Genomic DNA, 20798 nt, shown 5'->3' on the forward strand with positions numbered 1-20798 from the left:
GCTCAGGCGGGTGGGATGGGCCCAGGTAGGTGGGATGGGCCCACCCTTAGGTCACTACTACAGGTTTCCCGAACTGGGTTGAACCGGCTGAATCCCACCACTGCTTGGAAAGCATCTGTTTTCCCCGTCTGTATAAGCCCTTAAATAGCCAGAGGGTCACTCTGACAAGGAGCACCACAGTCAAATTTAGGGGAGAATACTCTGCCCCATTGAAACAGCATTTAAAGAGTGGGATATAATCCAATAAATTGTCGTGATAAAATGGGCTGGCATGTGGGAAAGACCTTGGATGATTCAGCCAGGAGATGCAGCCTGGGAACGATCAGATAAGAGCCAGCAGAGTCCTCAGCTGCATAATGGATGGAGGAAGAAGCTTGTTGTGTCTCCGTTGCCTGAGCTTGGGCTATCGACAGATGCAGACTCTGAGAGTGAGGGAGAGGAGTTGGCAAGGCCTCCCTCTCCAGGACCCTCCTCTCTGACAATGCCTCCGGAGGACACCGAAGGCCAAGAGATAGACCCAGAGCCAAGCACGTCCCCGCAGCCACAGGTGGACAGCGACGAAGGAGATAAGTACTGGCTGGATCCTCGACAGCGGCGCAGGGAGAAGCGTGCGCAGCAGAGGGGAAGGCATGCCAGAGATTAGCTGAGCCACTGGACCACACCCCACAGGGTATAAATGTGGGTGTGGTGGCCGGTTCAGTTTGTGACGAGCAAAAACTAGAAATAATCCATGATCTCTGCGTTACTGGACTTCTGCCTGCCTTGTCAGACTGCATTTGGACTAATCCTAGTACTGCAGAAACTTGGCCTGCTTTATCGGAATGCTTGCAGTCTAATCTTTGTTTTGTGTGAGTAAAGTCTGAATTGGCAGCTAGCCACTGGGTTGCTGCCAGCTTTATCTTCAAAGATTTTGTCATGTGGCTTATTAACTCCGGGCTGTCTTTGGGGGTGCGTGTGTGGGACGGGGACAGAACAAAGCTCAGAAGACACCCTCCCTAGTTTCTTGGGCAGCAAAGGGGGTGGGGGAAGAGATGTACTTTCAGTTTCGCCAGATTCCGCCAGTGTAGCTTCACACTAATGCAGAATTAGCCCAACGAACGCAGTTCCCATCTGGTTCACCCCACGGGGACGACATAACACAAACTTTATTTATATTGGTTAGAATTTATACGATTCCTGGGAAAGATTTCTTTAGTTGTGGGACAATGTCAGCTGTCACCCCCTTTTGCTGACACGATGGCAGTGTTCCAGTATTGGAGGGGCTGCCCCAAAGAAGAGGGGGGGTCAACTTATTCTCCAAAGCACCTGAAGGCAGGAAAAGAAGCAACGGATGGAAACTAATCTAGGAGAGGACCAACCTGGAATTAAGGATAAAGTTCCTGACAAATTAATCCGTGGGATGATTTGCCTTTAGAAGTTATGAATGCTCCATCGCTGGAGTTTTTTTTTAAAGAACTGGACAACCATCTATCTGAAATGGTACAGGGCCTCCTGCTCGAACGGGAGGTGGGACTAGATGATCTCCAAGGTCCCTTCCCACTTGGTTATTCTGTTATTCTGATCAGAGAACACAAAGGAGAGGAGACAAAAGGCTTCCTTCCAGCCAAGCGCGCATCTTTTCTTGAATGTGGAGAATGTGCTGCCGTCAGCATATTGGGTTTTGTTTAGTGTGCAAGCATGCGCTACAGTGTGCACAAAAACCCACTGGTATACGACCTGCCTTTTCTCATGCTGGAGACCGGCAAATTCTTACCTATTTTAATTCCGTCCATTTTTTTTTTTTTATAAAAAAAATGAATGTCGTTTTAATGTTTTTCCAGGCAAATATCCACAAAATAGGACGGGCTATTAATGGTGACGACTGCAGAGGTTCCTTGACGTACAAGGAATCAGAATTTCCACTGCCAAGCGAGCTTCTTTGTTAAGTGAGTCATGTCCAGTTTTACGACCTTTTATGCCGTGGTCGTTATGCAAGCCGCAGCAGTCGTTAAGGGAGCGCCGCTTTGGCTAAACAAATCGGGTTTCCCGTGCTGACTTTTGCTTGTCCGAAGCCGGCTGGGAAGGTTGCCGGTACATACAGAAATTCTATTTTTATTTATTTATTTATTAAAATAAATAAATATTTATTTTATTTTAATTTATTAAAATAAATAAATAAATACATACAGAAATACATACCGGTTGCTAAGCTCCTGAATTTTGATCGTGGGATGGTGAGATGGCTGCGACGGTTGTTGAGTGCAAGGAACGGTCGTAAGTTGTACCTTCGAATAGTCACTAACAGTTCACAGTTATGACCATTGCAGCATCCCCATGTTCACGGGATCAAAATTCGGATGCTTAGCAACTGGTTCAGATTTATGACTGTTGCTGCCTCCCTGATCCCCTTTTGCGACCTTCTGACAAGCAAAGTCAATGAAGGAGCCACATTCACTTAATGACCGGGTGACTCACTTATCAACTGCCGTTAACAACGGAGGCAAGAAAAGTTGTAAGATGGGGGGCAAAACTCACTGAACAAATGTCTCACTTAATGACAGAAATTTCGGGCTCAATTGTGGTTGTAAGTCGAGGACTACCTGAAATCCCCTTCAAATTATCCCAGATTCCAAGAAGGGAATCAAAAATACCAACATTTGGTGCTCAAATCTGAAAGCAGCAACAGATACGAAAGCAGTCACGGAGCAGAATGGTTCCTCTAATCTTAAAGTGACTACAGGCAGTCCTTGGCTTATGACCACAATTGAGCCCAAGATTTCTCTTGCTACGGGAGACATTTTTTAAGTGAACTCTGCCCCGTTTTATGGCCTTTCTTGCCACCGTTGTTAAGTGGATCACGGCAGCAAAGCTGGTTTCCCCGTTGATCCAGATGGTGATCTCTCTCTCTCTCTCTCTCTCTCTCTCTCTCTCTCTCTCTCTCTCTCTCTCTCCCTCTCTCTCCCCCCTCCCTCCCTCTCTCCCTCTCCCCCCTCCCTCCCTCTCTCCCTCTCCCTCCCTCCCCCTCCCTACCTCCCTCCCTCTCCCTCCCTCTCCCCCTCCCTCCCTCTCTCCCCCCTCCCTCCCTCTCTCCCTCCCTCTCTCTCTCTCCCTCCCTCTCTCCCCCCCTCCCTCCGTCTCCCTCCCTCCCTCTCCCTCTCCCCCTCCCTCTCTCTCTCTCTCTCTCCTCCTCCCTCTCTCCCTCCCTCCCTCCCTCTCTCCCTCTCCCTCCCTCCCTCTCTCTCTCTCAACAACCAAGACAGTCCAGTTGCTGGGTCTGTGGCCCCCTTCCTCACCTTCTCTCCCAAGGGACAGTAGCCCTTCAGGAAGTCCGGGCAGACCTCTGCTTTCCTGGACACGTAGACGTGGCTGTATGGACAGTCGTTGTTGCTGCAGATTCCCTTCAGGAAGTAGGAACAGACGGGCATCTGACGGGGGGAAGCACAGAGAGAGGAGGATTGAGCGAGGACCTTCTGCAAGCCAGAAAAACAACAAACCAACTGCCAAACCCACCCCCTCTACTTTGTGGGAGTACCGCTCTACGCTGCACTGGTGAGGCCGTATTTGCAATTTTGCATGGAGGGCAATGAAGGGGCTGGAGGAGAGTCTTATGAAGAGTGAAAAAACTTAGGAGGAGTGAAATGTCTATGGAGATTCTCAGTCCTACAGGTCCTGGTTGTCCCAAAGCTGTTTTTTTTTCAAGAGGCAACTAGACTCTCTTTGAAGATGTTTCGTTTCTCCTCCAAGAATCTTCTTCGGCTCTGACTTTATGGTGGGGAATGGAAGGATTGATATTCCTTGCAGACAGCTGGTCATTTCTATACTTTTAGAGAGTCCTTGAGGCCACTTGGAGGTATCTCCATAGACCAGGGGTCTTCAAACTTGGCAGCTTTAAGACTTGTGGACTTCAACTCCCAGAATTCTCCAGCTGGAGAATTCTGGGAGTTGAAGTCCACAAGTCTTAAAGCTGCCAAGTTTGAAGACCTCTGCCATAGACAATCACTGCGTTTGTTAAATTAGCCACAACGGTTGTTAAGTGAATCTGGCTTCCCCATGGACTTTGCTTGTTGCAAAATGGGATCGCGTGACCCCGGGATTCTGCGACCTTCATAAACCATGAACCAGTTGCCAAGCATCTGAATTTTGATTGTGGGGCCGTAGGGATGCTGCAATGGTCGTATGTGTGAAAAACCGGTCGTAAGACCCTTCTTCAGGGCCGTTGAAACTTCGAACGGCGTTGTAAGTCGAGGACTTCCTGTCGTGTGAGATAGCGAGGGGGGAAGGGAGGGAACGGCAAGCTAGAAGGCAAGGAAAACAAAGGGAGTTTTGAAAAGCAAAGAGTTTATTTTTAATTGTCTTTTAACTGCAGGCTACTCCAATAAAGGAGAGGGCTCCAGGGCTCTCTTGGCGATCGGCCGTGGCGTGACCGTCCACGGACGCCTTTAATGTAGCTTTTGATAGAGCGATCAAATTAGCTCTAATAAAAAGAGGATAACGAAGCCCCCACCCCGATGCAGGACTCGGGCCCCTCCCAGCTGCCGGGGCTGAGCCATTACCCCGAGAAGTGCGTTCTCGTTTCAATTAACCTTGTTTGCACCCGGCTACGTCCCTGCAAATAACGGCAACATTAACGCAAAGCGCTCGCGCCGCCGCGGCCATATTAGGCAGCTCCGACGAGGCGCCCCGCCTTCGCGAGCCGGCAGCTAATGAACCCGAAACTCAACGTGAATTTCCAAATTGCTCACCACAGAATTTTGAAGCTCTATTAGGGAGAAAAATGCTGATTCTTGTCAAGTCCCCTGAAGGGGAAAAGCTGTTGCAGCAGCAGCCTGCCTCCTCGGCCCAAACCCCAGCCTGCCACTAACCTTCGTCTCCGATCTCAGCCGTCGTCGGGATGAGAGGCCCCGGGGCCCACTCAGGATGGGGCCAGGAGATGGAGGGCCTTTGCCCCACAATGCATTCTCCTTCTCTCCATCCCTGGAGGTTTTTAAGGAGAGGCCAGACAGCTACTTATCTGAAATGGGATAGGTTTCTCCGCTTGAGGGGGGGAGCGGGGGGGCTGGACTAGAAGACCTCCAAGGTCCCTTGAAATGGCTGGAGGCTCCCTCTGGGCACACCTCGGTGGGTGGGAAAGGGGCCTTAAAAGAAGGGGCTCCGCTCAGGTGTGTGGGAAGGTCCAAGCCCCCATGTCTGCTGGAGGAATTAACTCGCCAGCTGCTCTCTTTTGGTCCCGCTTTGATAAACGAGGCTGGGGCCACCTTTTTCTGGTAATTACCAGATTAACAGGAAGCTACAGGATCAGGTGCAGAAGCCAGCCCATGCTGCGGGCAGCCGCCTCCCTTGGCTATAAATCACCAGCAAGCGGCTCTCCCCTAAGCAGAGGGAGCTCGCCTGGCCCAGCCACGGGGCTGAATGTGGGGAGCAGACCCCCCACCCTTTTTCTGCTCGCATTCAAAGCCCCGGAAGACGGAGCTCTCTTGGGTCGCATTGTTCTGTGCTGGGCAAGCAAAGGGAATTCTCCCTCGCTCGCAAATGCAGCGGGAATGTTTCTCTGTGTCATAGAATCTATGTGGGCCCCTGCATAATTTTGTATTTATGTACTGATATTTTTTGTCGTGTTTGGGTAGCGTCTGTGGGAGACGGTGACCCTTTGAGAGCTGCGGGCAACGAAATTTCATTTTAACGCACGCCGATTAGGGTACAAGCGAAGTGACAATGAAGTTCTATTCTATCTATCCGTCTATCCAAAATAAGAAGAAAGCAAGGGCGAATGTGAGGGGAGGGAGGAAAGAAGGAAGGAAGGAGATGGAAAAAGGAAGGAAGGAAGGAAGGAAGGGCAGATAAATAAAATAAAATAAAATAAAATAAAATAAAATAAAATAAAATAAAATAAAATAAAATAAAATAAAATAAAATAAAATAAAATAAAATAAAAATAAAATAAAATATGAAAATAGAAAACAGTACATATAAAAGTTAAAAATGAAAAAGAAGGCAAGAGCATATGCGCGTTAGGGAAAGGAAGGAAGGAAGGAAGGAAGGAAGGAAGGAAGGAAGGAAGGAAGGAAGGAAGGAAAGAATGGAAGGGAAGGGAAGGAAGGAAGGAGAAAAAGGAAGGAAGAAAGGAAAGAAGGAAGAAAGATGAAAAAGGAAGGAAGATGAAAAAGGAAGGGAAGGGAAGGAAGGAAGGAGAAAAAGGAAGGAAGGAAGGAAGGAAAGAAGATGAAAAAGGAAGGAAGGAAGGAAGGAAGGAGGCAAGAAGCAATCTTTGGACTGGTAGGTAGATAAAATAAAATATTGAAATGTAAAACAGCATATATAAACATTAAACATTTTTTTCTCCCCCACGTACATGTATACACTCGAACTAGACTGTGTGGTTCTCTGTGTCATAGAATAGATGTGGGCCTAGGCATAATTTTGTATTTATTTATTTATTTATACTTGTGTCGTGTTGATGTCGTGTATGTTGGAGGTGGAGACCCTTGGAGAGCTGCATACCCTGAAATTTCATTTGAGCACCTGGCGATTAGTGTGCCTTCAAAGTGACCATAAAGTGATTCTAAGTCTAAGGTAAGGTAAGGTAAGGTAAGGTAAGGTAAGGTAAGGTAAGGTAAGGTAAGGTAAGGTAAGGAAAGGAAAGGAAAGGAAAGGAAAGGAAAGGAAAGGAAAGGAAAGGAAAGGAAAGGAAAGGAAAGGACTGTGTCCCTTGCGTGGATTTCAGGTAGTCCTCGACTTACGACCGCAACTGAGCCACAACATTTATTTCCAAGCTGAAGTCCACCTATCTTAAAGTGACCGAGGTTGAGATGCAGGTAAACTTGACTTGTAACTGCAATTGAGCCCAAAACTTTCCGTTGCTAAGTAAGGCCATTGTTAAGTGAGCTTTGCTCCATTTTACGGCTTTCTTGTGAAGTGATTCACTGCGCTTGTTAAGTAGCACGGTTGTTAAGTGAGTCTGGCTGCCCCGTTGACTTTGCTTGCCAGAAGGTCGCAAAAGTGGATCACGTGACACCCCCCGGGATAAGTACAGGGATTCCTCAACTTACGACTGCAATCGAGCCCAACAATTGAGCCAGCTTAGTGTGGCTAAGCGAGACATGGGCTGAGTGAGTTGTGCCCCCCATTTTACGACCTTTCTTGCCACACTTGTTAACTGAATCACTGCTTCGGTCGTTAAGTGAATCGGGCTTCCCCGCTGACTTTGCTTATCAGAAGGGGAATCACCAGACCCCAGGGGGACCCGGCGACTGTCATAAATACGAACCAATTGCCAAGCGTTCCGAATTTTGATCACGTGACTACGGGGAGGTCATTAAGTGTGAAAAACAGTTACTTTTTTCAGTGGCTTTGTGACTTCAAACAGTCACTAACTGAATGGTTGTAAGTCGAGGACTTCCTGTATGGAAAGGTGACCTTGTCACTGCAAAAGACAACACACAAACACACAAACACAAGACAACTCGAGACAACCCATCCGTGGCAAAACTATTTTTGTGTCGTTACAAAAGGACCCTTGAATAGGGAGGCACATCCGTCCTCGCCAGAAATTACACGGCGTCGCTCAGCCAGTTTCAATCTCACGCATGAAGGCGGATCGACGTGTTCCAAGGGTTGCAGGATCCAATCTGGGTCGGTCGCCCTGACCAGAGATTTAGTCGGTCCCGACTGGATCCTGCAAAATTTAAAGTCTTTTCCTGCTTTTCCGGAGACCTGCTCTCTGAGCCCCTGGCCAAAGCAAGCCTTCCGGGAGAGGCAGCCTTGAAGGGACGTAGCCAGCTGTTCTGCACACACACACACAAAAATAAGTAAATAAGCAGTTTCTCATCCTGTCGGCACATCTGGCCAGCTGGGCTTTTACCTGCTGGGTCAGCAGCTGTGCAGAGCGAAGTTAGATACAGATTAACAGAGTTGGGAGGGACCTTAGAGATCTTCTAGTCCAGCCCCCTGCTAAGGCAGGACATCCAATACCATTTCAGACAAGTGGCTGTTCCAGTCCCTTCTTGAAAACCTCCAGTGATGGAGCACCCACAACTTCTGGTGGCAAGCTGTTCCACTGGTTAATTGTCCATACTGTCAGGAAGTTTCTCCTTAATTCCAGGGTTGCTTCTCTCCTTGATGAGTTTCCATCCGTTGCTTCTTTGTCTTGCCTTCGGGTGCTCTAGAAAACAGGATGACCCCCTCTTCTTTGGGGCAACCCCTCAAATACTGGAAGACTGCTATCATCTTGCCGACTCTAGTTGTGGCAGTTCTCGTCTCTGTTTCAAGGCCATTGAGCCAGCGCTGTCCTAAGACATTTTCGTGCTCATGTGACCGTGATGTCATCACGGAGCGCTGTTACCAAAGTGGTACCTAACCTAGCAGTGCTTTTGAACTTCTAGCTTAGCAGGAGCTGGGGTAAGGACAGGAGCTCACCCCATCACGAGGCGCTCGGGTCTCGAACTTGGGCTGCTGGCTTTCCAGCCAACAAATCCGAAATCAGAATCGGAATAGAGCTGGAAGGGACCTTGAAGGTCTTCTAGTCCAGCCGAGCATCTTAACTGCTGAGCCACCGTGCTGCCCGATATTATATGGTAGCTAGGATCATCATAGGTAGCTAGGATTATATGGTAGCTAGCATTCCAGAATGCTGAGCTTGGAGGGTGTTGTCATGCCCCCCCCCTCGGAGCGTGAATCTGTGGAGGAAGAAGAGCTGGAAGATTGAAGGGGGGGCTTCGTTGGAATATGAGGAGGAGCAGGCCGAGTCAGGCCAGGGCCTTTCAGGACTGGGACGGCTTGTAGGCAGGGAGAAAGGGGGGCAGGATGACCAAAAGAGGCGAAGCAGTGAACATCGGAGACAGAGCAAAGGCGATGAGCAAGGACCACCCCCTCCTGATCCCCGAACACGGAGAGTGGAGAGAAGGCAGGAACAGTGCAGGCTGACCCAACAACTTGGGGAGGAGAGCGCCCCGCCCCTCTTCACAAGGCATACCTGGGGACTTAAGGAGATGCTGTGGGGAGGGGCATTTGTCAGGAACAAATACTGAATTCATGGAGTGTTGTGTGCCGTTGCTGAAGTTGGACGTTTCCTGGACTCCTTGCCTTGTTCCTTTGCTTCCTGGACTCATTGACTTATTCTCTTGCCCTGCTGGATTGCAGCCGTTGTGCTGGACTACTCTGCAGCCAGAGGCTACTAGAGGTGTGTACGTGTGTGATCACTTGCCAGAAATGTGGGAGCATTTGGGAGAAAGTTGGAGCAATAAAGGGGCGGTTTGAACTATCAGCTGCCGGTGTCACTTCTGTGTCGTGCCCCGGGTCATCACAGGTGTTCTTCAAACTGAGTTGTTGTTTTTTTTTTTTTTTTTTTTTTTTTTTGCATAGCCAAGGAATCGGGGTGCAAGGTGCAAATGAGCCTGGAGGTACATCTACAAGCACGTGAATGTGTGTGTGTTGGCCAGGGCCTCAGCTGCTCTACCCTTTATCCCCGTAATCCCTACTACAGTGGCAGCCAGGCAGCCTCAGGTGCTGCCGAGCGGCACCCGGCTTAATGTGCTAAAGTACGGATGCTTCAAGTTGGTGCAAGAGACACACTCTGCTGTCATTAGGGGGAAGCGTCCCCGTAACTGTGGGAAAACGCTTCGTCGAGGGATGTGCAAATGAAGGAGATTAGAAAGTGTCGGAAGCATCCCACCCCCACCCCCACTGCTGCTGTCTCCGCAGAGAGCCACTTAGCGACCGAGGCAAACCAACCTTGTCCTTCGAAATCTTGTGTGCGAAGGGACACGTCCCATCCGTCTTCTTGCAGGCGCCGCGGAGGAATCTGTCAAGGGGACCAAAGAGAGGGTCGACTTAGGACATGCAGAGAGTAAGGAAGAAGACCTCGCCGGAGGGGGGGGTGGTCCTTGGCTTACGACCACAACTGGGCAGTGGAATTTCAGTTCCTAAAGCAGGGGTCAGCAACCTGCGGCTCCGGAGCCGCATGTGGCTCTTTGGGCCCTCTGCTGTGGCTCCCTATCAGGTGATCTCACCATTGGCTGGCCCCACCCCTCACCCTCCCCTCCCAGTCACTCCTCGCCTGGCCTGAGAAGGTAAGGGCGACGGCGGGGGATGGAGAAGCAGCCAGGACAGAGACAGAGAGATACAGAGAGAGGGGGAGAGAGGGAGGGAGGGGAGAGAGAGATACGTCAAAAGGATTTTGTGGTTCCCGGTGTTTTTTAACAACTGGTTCTCTGCCCTAATGACCGGTTGGGTAGGCGTGGCTAGGCGGGGTCATGTGACTGGTGGAAGTGAGTGACATCGAGTTGGCCACGCCCACCCAGGTTCTGTGGCTCCCGGTGTTTTCTTTTCTCTGGGAAAAGGGGCCAAATGTCTGTTTTGAGTATTTAAGGTTGCAGACCCCTGTCCTAAAGCAAGGCAATGATTAAGTGGCTTCTGCCTGGTTTTATAACTCTTTTTTTCACTATGGTTGTTAAGGAAATCGCTGCAATTGTAGAAGGACAGAGTCCTTCACAAACAGGCCTTCTTGAAGCCTTTTAACTCTTACCTTGAACCAATTGAGCCAATCATCATCGTCAATTAACGACCCCATAATCCCTTGCGGGGTGGAGTCTGGGCAACTGAACGGAGCTAGCAAGAGTGTTTTCCTGGCCGGATGTCCTACCTGTCGCCAGTGTGGAGTTTTGTTCAGCAGATATATTCTCATTGTGCCCAAGAGAGAGAAAAATATCTGCCTCTACCTAGGATCGAACTCACAGCCTCTTGATTGTGACGCGAGAGCTCCGCCTCTACCCCACCGCACCACTCTACCTTGCACTAATTGAGTGCAATCATTAACTGACTAAATTCCTGCGGATAGGCATGGAAACTTGAATGTGTGGCCCTGATTCTTCTTATGACAGGTTGCAGGGTTCCGGGGTCATGTGATCCCCTTTTGCGACCTTCTGACAAGAAAAGTCAATGGGGAAAGCCAGGTTCACTTAACCACCGGGTTACCAATTTAACCACTGCAGTGATTTGCTTAACGACAGTGGCAAGAAAGGTTGTGAAATGAGGCAAAACTCATCTCGATGACTGTCTTGTTTAACAACAGGAATGTTGGGCTCAGTTGTGGTCATAAGTCGAGGACTACCTGTATTAAAAAAAAACTAAACTGTGTTAAGAAACTAGAGCAGGGCTTCTCAACTTTGGCCACTTTCAGATGGGTGGACTTCAATTCCCAGAATTCCCCAGCCAGAATTCTGAAAGTTGAAGTCAGAATCAGAATCAGAATTGAGCTGGAAGGGTCTTTGGAGGTCTTCTAGTCCAGCCCCCTCCTCAAGCAGGAGACCCTATACCATTTCAGTCCAGTCTCTTCTTAAAAACCTCCAGTGATGAAGCACCCACAACTTCTGGTGGCAAGCTGTTCCACCGGTTAATTGTCCTCCCTGTCAGGAAGTTTCTCCTTAATTCCAGGTTGCTTCTCTCCTGGATTAGTTTCCATCCACTGCTTCTTGTCTTTTCTTCAGGTGCTTTGGAGAATAGCTTGATCCCCTCTTGTTTCTGGCAGCCCCTCAAATACTGGAAGACTGCTCTCATGTCCCACCCCAGTCCTACTTTTCTCTAGAGTAGCCATGCCCAGTTCCTGCAACCGTTCTTCATATGTTTTCATAAGTCATACGGTTCATATGTCCCCATATCTGAAAGTGGCCGAGGTTGAGAAACACTGATCTAGGTATTAAAAGGTGAGATTATAGCTGGTTTGTAGCCTCTAATTTTTGGCCGAAAGGGGACGGGGAAGACAAAAGACAAGAGACCTGGTGCAGACTGCCACTTTCTCGGGGTCGTGGATGTACGGACAGCTCTCCCCGCGGTTGCACTTCCCGAAACGGTTGTAGTACATGCAGTATTCCTTCTTCCGCTCCTTCCGCAGCTTGGCCTGGCGAATGATGGCTAAGCTCCTTTGCACAGCGCGGCTGCAGGGAGGGACAGAAGCAGACAGGAGAGCTCAGAGTTAGGCAAGGCCTTTTACAGAGTACAATACTAGTTTGATTTATTATTATTTTATTAGTTTGATTTATATGCCGCCCTTCTCCGGAGACTCAGGGCGGCTTACAATGCATTAAGAAATAGCCTTCATACTTTTGTATATACCTGCTTAGTAGGGCTTTCGGCTCCCCCTAAGCAGTGTTCTTTTTTTATACAAAGTCAGCTTATTGCCCCCACAATCCGGGTCCTCATTTTACCTACCTCGGAAGGATGGAAGGCTGAGTCAACCTTGAGCCTGGTGAGATTCGAACTCGCACTAATTGCAGGCAGCTGGCAGCTAGGTGCTACTTTAACAGTAGTTTAGTCCACTGCACCACCAGGCTCTTCCTGGTGGTGCAGTATTGGCTCTTCCGATAACAGACTAACAGACTTGGAAGGGACCTTGGAGGTCTTTTAGTCCAACCCCCTACTCAAGAAGGAAACCTTAGACCATTTCAGATAAGTGACTGTCTAGTCTCTTCTTAAAAATCTCCAGTGATGAAGCACCAACAACTTCTGGAGGCAACTTCTGTTTCACTTGTTAATGGTTCTCACTGTTAGGAAATTTCTCCTTAATTCTAAATAATATAATAATAATAATAACTTTATTGTTATTGTATGTGTATACACAGTATACCCATACAAGGAAATTCACTTAACACCCAAAGACCAGGTCCAACACACATAACAATCCCCAAACACACTCCCACCCACCACAAATTCCCCACCCCTAAACCACCCAAACATCCACACAGCAGACCAAGTAATGCTGTCCAACAGCTCACTGATGGTGGCCCTTTAGTTCATGGTTGAGTGCAATTATAGCTCTGGGATAAAAACGATTCAGAAAACATGCGGTCCAAGTTTTCATTGTTCTGGTTTCTCCCCTTGATGGGGGGGGGCAGTTAGGGGGTGTAGATGGGGTGGTTTAGGGAAGAGAAGAAAAAAATGAAGAAGACCCACCACCCAAAGCAGAAACCGAAATGATGTGGAGGGCGGAGAACAGATTGAAATTTCAGGAGAACGGGGACTTCCTACGTCCAGATTGCATATAATGTGGGTATCGATCACTTTAATTCACTCAGTATTGAGTAGCCAACCGTCGGAACGACATTATTAAAGCACTTATTGAAAAGAGCAGGGATCGGCCCTCTGGGTGCTGGTAACATTCAAGCAATTCTTTCAATAGTGATGGGGAAATTAGATCTATCGGGATTCATTAATTTGGGCATTGTTAACCTGCGTCGGCGGCTCCGTTGCCGGGATTAAATGACTGCGGTGCATAAATGTGTATTAAAATCTCCCTCTGAGCCTCCCTTGGTCTTCTTGGCTCAAGGCGGCTGCCAACCTCCAAAATTCACTTCGAAAGGCGAGAAAACAAATAAGAGAATTTAAAGGAGGACATCTAAGCCGAATGGAAGGGGCCTGCTCTGAGAGCCCCTCTTCGACTTAAGGGAAGGGGCTTGTGGGCTGTGGATGAGAGGTTCCGTTGCTCCCAGGAGACAGAGGTGGGGATCTTGGCTAAGAGATCCCTCATGTCCAAGCTGCTCACCTGGCATTTGACCAAGGAGGTGGGATTTTGATTTAGTGTCACAACCTAAAGCAGGCGATATTCTGGTCCCTGAGACAAATTGTCACAGTGGACCAAGTCTCATTTTTTTATTTATCCATTTGATTTTCATCCCACCTTTATAAGTAACTCAAGACGGCAAGCATAGCTGGTACTCCTTCCTCCTCCTCATTTTCCCACAACAACAACCCAGTCAGGTGGGCCGCGACGAAGAAACTGGCCCAGAGTCGCCCATTCAGCTTTCCTTCCTAAGGCAGGACTAGAACTCACCGTCTCCTGGTGACTGGCCTAAAGTGGCCGAACTGGCTTTCATGTCTATGACGAGACTAGAACTCACTGTCTCCTAGCGACTGGATCAAAGGCACCCAGCCAGCTTTCATGCCTAAGAAAGGACTAAAACTCCCAGTGTCCTAGTGATCAATCCAGCTTTCGTGCTTAAGGCAAGACTGGAACTCACCGACTCCTGGTTTCTAGGCCAGGGCTTTCACCGTTACCCCAAACTGGCTTTAAATTTGGGATGTTTGTCTGTGCCGACTGCTGATTGAGGGGGTCCTGCCCCATTTCCGTTGCCTTCGAAAATCAGGCCCCCAACCAGGTACGTGCTAAGGCTGGGACCTGTTGGGTCTCCCAGGGAACCGTTTCGGGAATCCCAGATCTTTTTAAAGGGGATTGAGAACTTCAAGTGATTTGGAGATTTGTAGCAGGGCCGCCCCCCACCAATGGCTGGCTGCCACTCCCCCCGCTCTTAAATCAAGGAGAGAAGCAACTTAGAACTAAGGAGAAATTTCCTGACAGGGAGAACAATTAACCAGCGGAAGAGCTTGCCTTCGGAAGTTGTGAAGGCTCCAACACAGGAGGTTTTTAAGAAGATTTTTGTTTTTAATATGATTTATATGCCGCCCTTCTCCGGAGACTCAGGGCGGCTTACAATGTGCTCAGCGATAGCCTTCATACTTTTGTATATTTTATACAAAGTCAGCTTATTGCCCCCACAATCTGGGTCCTCATTTTACCTACTTTAGAAAGGATGGAAGGCTGAGTCAACCTTGAGCCTGGCGAGATTCGAACTTACTTTAATTGCAGACAGCTGGTGTTAAATTACAGTGCTTAGTCTGCAGAGCTATCCAGGCTCTTGGACAACCACTTGTCTGAAATGCTATAGGGTCCCCTGCTTAAGCAGGGGGTTGGACTAGAAGACCTCCCAGGTCCCTTCCAACTCTGTTATTCTATTCTTGGGTGAGGGTGCGCATGTGCGCCTAGGACCCCGGGGCTCTTTCCAGAACGCGACTAACCTGGCAATGTAGCGGCTGGTGATCGACCGGTTTGGCCAACCCGGTGGAGAATACCCGGGAGTGCCAGGCGCCGAGTCGGGCCGTGAGGCTGCAGGAGAGAAAGAGAAGCAGTTCAGAGAGATAATTAAGCCCTAGGAATTAACACGTAGGTAGGCTTTGCAGGCAGTCCTCGATTTACGACCATTCACTTAGTGACCGTTCGAAGTTACAGTGGCGCCGAAAAAGAGAGATTCGTGACTGTTGTTCCCCACACTTATGACCATTGCAGCGTTCCGATGGTCATGAAGTCAAAATCTGGGCATTTTTGTCACCTGAGGTCTTTTTTATGATAGTCGCACTATGCCCCGGGGTCAATGGGGGCAGATTTATGTGATTCACTTAACAACATCCGTGATTCACTTAACGACAATGGCAAAAAGGGGCAACACTTGCTTAACAACTGTCTCACTTAGCGACAGAAATTTTGGGCTCAGTTCTGGTTGTGAGTCGAAGGCTACCCGTATTACGACCACAATTGAGCCCCAAATTTCTGTTGTTAAGTGAGACAGTTGTTAAGTGAGTTTTGCCCTATTTTACCGCCTTTCTTGCCACCGTTGCTAAGTGAATCACTGCAGCTGATAAGTTAGAAACACGGTCGTTGAGTGAATCTGGCTTCCCCATTGACTTTGCTTGTCAGAAGGTCGCAAAGGGGGATCACATGACCCCAGGATACTGCGACCATCATAAATACAAGTCAGTTGCCAAGCGTAGGAATTTTGATCACATGACGATCAGGAGGCTACAAAGGTCGTAAGTGTGAAAAGTGGTTCAGTGCTTTTTCAGTGCTGCTGTAGCTTTGAACGGTCACTAAACGAACTGTTGTAAGTTGAGGACTACCTGTATATAAAGTTTGTGCAAGGTTGTTTTTTTTTTTTTTTAATTTGATTTATATGCCGCCCTTCTCCGGAGACTCAGGGCGGCTTACAGTGCGTTAAGCAATAAGCAATAAGTTTTTATTGCACAAGCCCAGGAACTGGGAATAAACAAACTGGGAATAAACAAGGGAGAAGAAAAAAATATTGTTCCATGGCTGACACCAAGCCAGCATAAATTAGACCAGAGTTTGCCAACCTTAGAAACTTTAAGCTGGGTGGACTTCAACCCCCAGAATTCCCCAGCCACCTTTGCTTGCAGATTTCTTTAAATGGAATTTTATTTTCTAGCAAGGACAGTAATGTTTTAAAGTTGTAAACTGGTAAAGTTTGATCGGGCAGGATTTGGAACGCTTTAAACCAGTGGTGAAATCCAAATTTTTTTACTACCGGTTCTGTGGGCGTGGTGTGGCTTGGTGGTTTATGGCTTGATGGGTGTGGCAGGGGAAGGATACTGCAAAATCCCCATTCTCTCCCCATTCCTGGGGGAAGGATATTGCAAAACCTCCATTCCTACCCCACTCTTTGGCCAGCCAGAGGTGGTATTTTACCAGTTTACAACTTTAAAACATTATTGTCCTTGCTGGAAAACAAAATTCCATTTAAAGAAATCTGCAAGCAATCTGCTGGGGAATTCTGGAAGTTGAAGTCCACCCAGTTTAAAGTTGCCAAGTTTAGAGACGCCTGGTTTAAAGCAGAGGTGAAATCCAGCAGGTTCTGACAGGTTCTGAAGAACCAGTAGCGGAAATTTTGAATAGTTTGGAGAACTGGCAAGTCTGATTGGCAGGACAGGATTTGGGATGCTTTAAACCAGGTACCTTTAAACTTGGCAACTTTAAGCTGGGTGGACTTCATCTCCCAAAATTCCCCAGCCAGCCCATCTTAAAGTTGCCAAAGTTGAAAAAAAAAAAAACATTGAATTAGAGTCTTTATAGTGTTCAATTGTCCATCTCTGGCATTTGGCAAAAATCCACCTACAAGGCAAAGGTCAAGCTGCAAAGAAACAGGAGACGGTCTTGTTTACTGGACACTGCTGTGGTGGACAGGTGAAAGGCAACGCAACCTGGTCAAGGTATCAAGGGGAAGCATTATGCAAACTGTCCGTGCCTCAGTTGTGCTCCCTGGCACTGGTCAGTGAGCCTGAGCCTGACCCCTGTCCTGCGGGCACCCACAAGATCCAGTCCTGGCAGCTTCTCTGCATCCCCCCCCTCCAGTTTCAAGGGGGGGGGGCAACGACAGATCTTTGCTTCTGAAAGCTGCACCAGATGTCTTACACCAGGTGTGATCCGATGCTCTGGTGAAGCTCCTTTTCACTCCCGTTGCAGAGATGTGGGGGAAGTGTTGAGACAAACAGAAAGAAAAATGTTGATTGATGCGCACACCAGAAATCTAAGTGGCCGGCATCAATAAAGGATAAAACCACTCGGATGCCACTGCAGCAGGAATTCTAATTTACACAACAGAAACAAAACCAACAGACAAAGCAATCTGCATCCTGAGCGATCTCAAAACGATGCTCTTTAGTAGCCTTTGTCCTGGAGTCACTTAGCAGCTCTTAAATCTGACCCCACCAGTGCCCTGCCTGCTCAACACCAACCCCCCAATCACAGAAGCCAGTGAAAGAGACAGGTGGGGCACCCCACACCATAAGTCCATCAAAGTCTTCCAGAACCTCCATCTCCCTCTGCAAGACCCATTTGGCCGAATTGCTAGATGGACTGCCGGGTCGACTTTATAAATTCATGAACTCAGAAGGACGAAGCAAAGCATCCAGCAGCGTCCAGCAGTTCCTGGCCAGCTTTCTCCATGAGCTGGTTTCTCTTTCCATCGGACACTTGCCTTGACCAGGACTTAAGTTGATCGGGTCCCTAGTTCCTCTAATGGCTCAGCTCAGCCTTCCCCAACCAGGAGGACAAAAAGAAAGAAAGAAGGAAGGGCTGGAGGGAGGGAGGGAGGGAGGGAGGAAGGAAGGAAGGAAGGAAGGAAGGAAGGAAGGAAGGAAGGAAGGAAGGAAAGAAGGAAGGAAGGAAGGCAGGCAGGCAGGCATCACCGATGATGATGTTGCCTAGTTGGGTCATGAAACATCTGCAAGAAAACCACCAAGCTCAGAGAGCACCAAGGACAAGGAAGGTGAGAAGAAAGGTGAGAAGGGAGGGAGGAAGAGCGGGAGGGAGGAAGGGAGAGAGAGACATCAATTTTGACGTACACCTAGCAGGGTAATGAAATATCTGTCAGAAAACCACCAAACTCAGAGACCACCTGTGACCCCACAGTTCAGCCCTGAGCTGCAAAGGCCTCCTTCTGTTGGTCTTCTGTATCGTTCCTTTGGAAGCCTTGCCCTTCCACCTGGCTCTCCTGCATGCAAAGCCAAGCAGGTGTCCGGCCCCTGAGTTCTGGACAATCTTCAAGAGGTTTAGGGAGATGACCCAGGAAGGACCAGTCTTCTTTGAACTGGGCTGTCTAAATTTGGGGTCCGAGGCTGGAGTAGCCCCCAAAGAGAGGCTTTCGCTATTCATTAGGCGTTCACCTGCCAACGTGGCTCCAACTGGCGCGGTGGGAGTTCCTGCGCCGGCAGCCGAGACGTGTGCCGGCAGCACTCCAGGTGGGATGAGCATCCCTCCGTCACTCACCTGCCAACCCGACTGTGTTCCTAAGAGAGTGAGTGGAATTTGATAGTGCGTCAAGCGGTGCTCCCTTCACCGGGGCTGTCACGCGGCCGACTGCTGACGGCACAGCCCCATCTGTTCCTTGGGTAAATAAAGTGCCCAGTGCAGTTGTCGCAATGAAGTGTGTGTGTGTGTGTGTGTGTGTGTGTGTGTGTGTGTGTGGGCATCAGAGGGACCTGTGGAATCCAGCTGCAGGGAAAGGAGACCCCCACCCCGCTAAAGACCAAGTGAAACACCCCAGTGTCCAGGTTTCTGCTTGTTTGACGGTGCCACACTGCGAGGAAAGAGGCCTTCGCGGTGGAAATTTTGGCAAGAACCGCAAGGCACCAAGTGACACCTCCCGGTGTTAAAAAATGCACACCACCGAACTTGCTTGGGAAAAAGATATTAAACCGAAGATGCTAAGAGAAAAGAGGGAAGGTGTTAAAAACGTTCCGAGGGGTTAGAGTTAGGGTCCTCGATTTACGACCCACAGCTGAGCTCAAAATTTCCGCTGCTAAGCGAGACAGTTGTATTGCCCCATCTTACAACCTTTCTTGGCACGGGAACGCATGAAGGTGTTTTGAATTTAGGAGGGGAATGTGAACGGCGAATAAGATGTTTGGGCACATAAAAAAACTAGAAAATTCTGGATTTAAATCCATTCAGTGATTCAGAGGATTTTAAAGATTGATGTGCAATCGAAACCAGATAGATTTTTCTATTTTGGTATGGATGCACAAACACTTGGGGAAACGTCACAAAACTTAGGGGGTTTTTTTGCACGATAACCGTAGCGAGATGGAAAGATTTGGCTCTGCCCACGACGGAGGGACGGTTGGCGAAGGCGATGGAACTTGCTGAGTTGGCAAAATTGACTTCTTTGATCAGAGAAAAGACATTATGTATGTTTATTGCTGGCTGGAAAGCCCTTATAGGCTATTTTGCGTGAAATGAACGGGGGGAAAAAATGAACTTATGATTTATGATTTTGATGATTCGAGAGGATAGATTATAGAAAGAAGAGAGCTACCCGGTAACCGCAGAGAGAGAGAGAGGTAAATTTATAATTGTAGTTATAACCATAAAAGACGAGAAGCTAGTTCTTTATATCTTTTTTCTTTCTTTTCTATTTTAATTTTGCTCCCCCCCCCCTCTTTCTTTCACCCTTCTCTTTGATTTATTTCTTTTTTCTTACTTTCTACTGTTATTAGTTTGCAATAGTTTTTATCTTCGGGTTTTTTTTTTTAAGTGTACACAGTGGCAGCAAATGCTGTATATGGTGGCATTGGATGAATTGTTTCCAAACTGGCAGATTTAACGCTGCCTGGTATAATAACTGCAGCCCCCTCCGTATACGACCATCCTAAAGGTATCCGGCAGGTCCCAGAGGGGCTGCCTTTGCGGAGCAGGGAACCCACCTTGGCTGCCGGAAACCTTATCGATACATTCGCAGGAGTTGAAGAAAAGAAGTGATGCGATGTTACAAATGAGATCTTATTAATCCCTGCCAGAATCACCCACTGAATTAACACGACAGTCCCAGCTCCTGCTGGATACACAGGGAGGTTGATGTACCCAATGCTCCATGGTGCCAGGGGATCCCGAGGAGGTGGCTGATGGGCTGAGGAGCACCAAGCGTAAATGAAACCAAAACAAAAGAGGAGTGGGGTGGGGTGATTTATTTTTTTCCAAAGCACCTGAAGGCAGGACAAGAAGCCACGGATGGAAACTAAGCAAGGAGAGAAACAACCTGAAACTCAGGAGAAATTTCCTGACATTTGGAACAATTAACCAGTGGAACAGCCTGCCTCCAGAAGCTGTAAATGCTCCAACACTGGAAGTTTTTAAGAAGAGATTAGATAACCATTTGTCTGAAATGGTATAGGGTTTCCTGCTTAAGCAGGGGGTTGGACTAGAAGACCTCCAAGGTCCCTTCCAAATATTATTCTGTAATTCTTTTAACTAGTTTAACAGCCAGCCTTCAGCCACGTTAAGCTCTCAATAAAACAGAAGACACGAACCATGAAGCGTCAGAATAATACAATAGGAAGGGATCTTGGAGGTCTTCTAGTCCACCTCCCTGATCAAGCAGGAGACCCTCGACAATTCCAGACAAGTGGCTGTCCAGTCTCTTCTTTAAAACAGCCAGTGATGGAGCAGCCACAACTTCTGGTGGCAAGCTGTTCCACCGGTTAATTGTCCTCACTGTTAGGTTGCTTCTCGTCTTGCCTTCTGGTGCTTTGGAGAGTAAGTGGACCCCCCCCTCCCTTCTTTGTGGCAGTCTTCAAATACTGGAAGACTGCTATCATGTCACCCTTATTCCTTCTTTTCTCTAGACTAGACATACCCCAATTCCTGCAACCGTTCTTCATGTATTTTAGTCTCCAGTCCCCTAATCATCTTTGTTGCTCTTCTCTGC

At 48.3% G+C, this 20798-nt stretch overlaps 1 protein-coding gene across 1 annotated transcript in view; it reads right to left on the reverse strand.

The window, feature by feature from the left end:
• The window catches only part of ZC3H3 (zinc finger CCCH-type containing 3), a 195816-nt gene that overhangs the window by 31824 nt on the left and 143194 nt on the right, over positions 1-20798 (reverse strand). Inside the window, exons 6-9 of the mRNA XM_070940245.1 lie at positions 14821-14908; positions 11748-11906; positions 9706-9775; positions 3273-3404 (exon numbers count right to left, since the gene is read on the reverse strand). Coding sequence (XP_070796346.1) covers positions 3273-3404; positions 9706-9775; positions 11748-11906; positions 14821-14908 — 449 coding nt within the window. The remainder of the gene's footprint in view (positions 1-3272; positions 3405-9705; positions 9776-11747; positions 11907-14820; positions 14909-20798) is intronic.

This window comes from Pituophis catenifer, unplaced genomic scaffold (genome assembly GCF_029215685.1).
Source record: "Pituophis catenifer annectens isolate HBS135680 unplaced genomic scaffold, rPitCat1.0.hap2 SCAF_3, whole genome shotgun sequence".
NCBI classification, from domain to species: domain Eukaryota; kingdom Metazoa; phylum Chordata; class Lepidosauria; order Squamata; family Colubridae; genus Pituophis; species Pituophis catenifer.